The sequence below is a fragment of the Capsicum annuum genome, unplaced genomic scaffold, assembly GCF_002878395.1.
Source record: "Capsicum annuum cultivar UCD-10X-F1 unplaced genomic scaffold, UCD10Xv1.1 ctg78708, whole genome shotgun sequence".
NCBI classification, from domain to species: Eukaryota; Viridiplantae; Streptophyta; class Magnoliopsida; order Solanales; family Solanaceae; genus Capsicum; species Capsicum annuum.
This window is the reverse complement of record NW_025889223.1, coordinates 1121-3039: the sequence shown is the minus strand read 5'-3', so window position 1 is coordinate 3039 and position 1919 is coordinate 1121. Positions and strand designations below refer to the sequence as shown.

General features: G+C 34.9%; 1 protein-coding gene across 1 annotated transcript; it reads right to left on the bottom strand.

Annotated features, from left to right (window-relative positions):
- Positions 1-182: 182 nt before the first annotated feature.
- Positions 183-1001, bottom strand: LOC124894963. Its single transcript, XM_047405455.1, has one exon. It carries the CDS (start codon positions 999-1001, stop codon positions 183-185), a length of 819 nt encoding a protein of 272 aa, XP_047261411.1.
- Between the last annotated feature and the right edge of the window lie 918 nt (positions 1002-1919).

Below are 1919 nucleotides of genomic sequence, written 5' to 3'. Positions count from 1 at the left end.
TTAGATGAATTTAAAGTTACACCGTCATAAAAATTTTATATTATTATGTTCAATTCCCTTGTCAAGCCAACAAACATAAATTAGCTAGCAGTAGATTATTTTATAAGACATATTACATGAAAAATACTACATATAGACTAATAACACAACATAAAATAATAATATATGAAAATCACAAACTACTAAGCTCGTCCAGGACAACGTGCCTTAGTGTGACCTGTTTCTTTGCAAATACTACACTTTCTAGCCATGCGAGCTGGAGAAATATCCATATCATTCTTAAGTCGGGTTCTTTCTTCAACACCAGATGTCCGCATATGTTCAACGTTTGCAACTAAAGCAAATGGGGCTGGTGGCCAATATCGTTCATTACCCATGGGGTAAAATTTACCACTATACGTTTGTTTGTATAGCTTGGTGCTGTAGTACTTGCTAACATATGTATTAGGTTCGATGCCACGAATGTCACCAAACTTAATACAATGTGAGCATGGCATGTGATAATTCTTCCATTTTTCACAAGAACATATTTTTTTCTTGGCATTAACTGTGTGGACATTTCCACCCTTACCATCATGTGCAAAATTAAGAATCTCAAATACCCCATCACCAGTTTGATAAGTCATTATGTCAGTGTGCGATTGCGCTCTCTCCCAATAATCTAAGAATTTGTTTTCAACGGCAGGAGGCCATGACTTATTATTTCGTAATAAAGCATCAACAAGATTGCTTCGTTCCACAAAACGGTCAACAAAAGCTTTAAAAGTCATGCGAAGCATAGCAGTCACGGGAAGCCCCCGAGCTTTCTTCAACAAATCATTATATGACTCGGATACATTTGTCGTCGTGGCACCCCATCTACGACCATCATCCTTATACATTGTCCATTTATCTAGCGAAAATTTATCTAACCACATATATGCTGCAGGGGACAATATCTTAATTTGTTCCATTCTTTGAAAAAATTTCCTTTCTTGATGCTCCATGGCAGCCGACCACATTAAGTTCTCGATCTCTCTATTCAATTTTTTTTTATTAAAATTGGCTTTCAAGTGTCGAACACAAAATCTATGAAAAGTGTTTGGTGGATTCAACCAATCATAAGACTGAACACATTGTAATATTCCTTTATGACGGTCAGAAATGAGACCAATTTTTTCTCTCACCGATAACATGCCTCCATAATAACTTAAGAAACCATGATCATGATTCAAAACTTTCACGTGCAATAAGAGCATATGCAAACGGAAGAATATTACCATTAGCATCAATCCCAACAACAATTAATAGTTTCAAATCGTACAAACCATAAAGATGGGTACCGTCTATTGAAATGACGGGCCTGCAGTATTTCAAACCATCAATGCTCAGTTTAAAAGTCCAAAATAAAAATTTAAATATTTTCTCACCCTGCATTGTTAAAGAATAGTGCTCCCATTCAACAACAGTATCGGGATTGAAATATTGTAGTGCAGTCATGTAGCGAGGTAATGCTTTAACTTGATGACTTCTCGAACCGTCTTAATACTAATATTCGGGCTCTGCATAATATGTGGTACCAACGTAACAACAATCATATTGTTGTTTAGATTGAAATGATCTTCCTTGTAGTTATCAGTCAGACAAGTATATGGTTGTATCATTTTTCCTGTTTTCCACATACCACCTGAAATCTCTTGAAAGCGAATTATCCATTCGCATCCCAACATGTGACGCTTGCACATAACCCTCCAGCTCTTACTTTTGGATCTATCACAAATATACTCCTTTCTTTTTTTAAGACTATACATTCTCACAGCAGCTTTCATTTGTTTCTTATTTGTGAATAACATACCTAATTTCATATAGATTCAAATAAGTATTAGTCGATAAAAAAATAAAATTAATTATTTTAAAAATTGTAGTTAGCAAAAATCTAA

Bases quoted from the DNA above. Each gene is read 5' to 3' on its own strand.
- LOC124894963 (XM_047405455.1), bottom strand. From the start codon at position 1,001: ATGTGGTCGGCTGCCATGGAGCATCAAGAAAGGAAATTTTTTCAAAGA.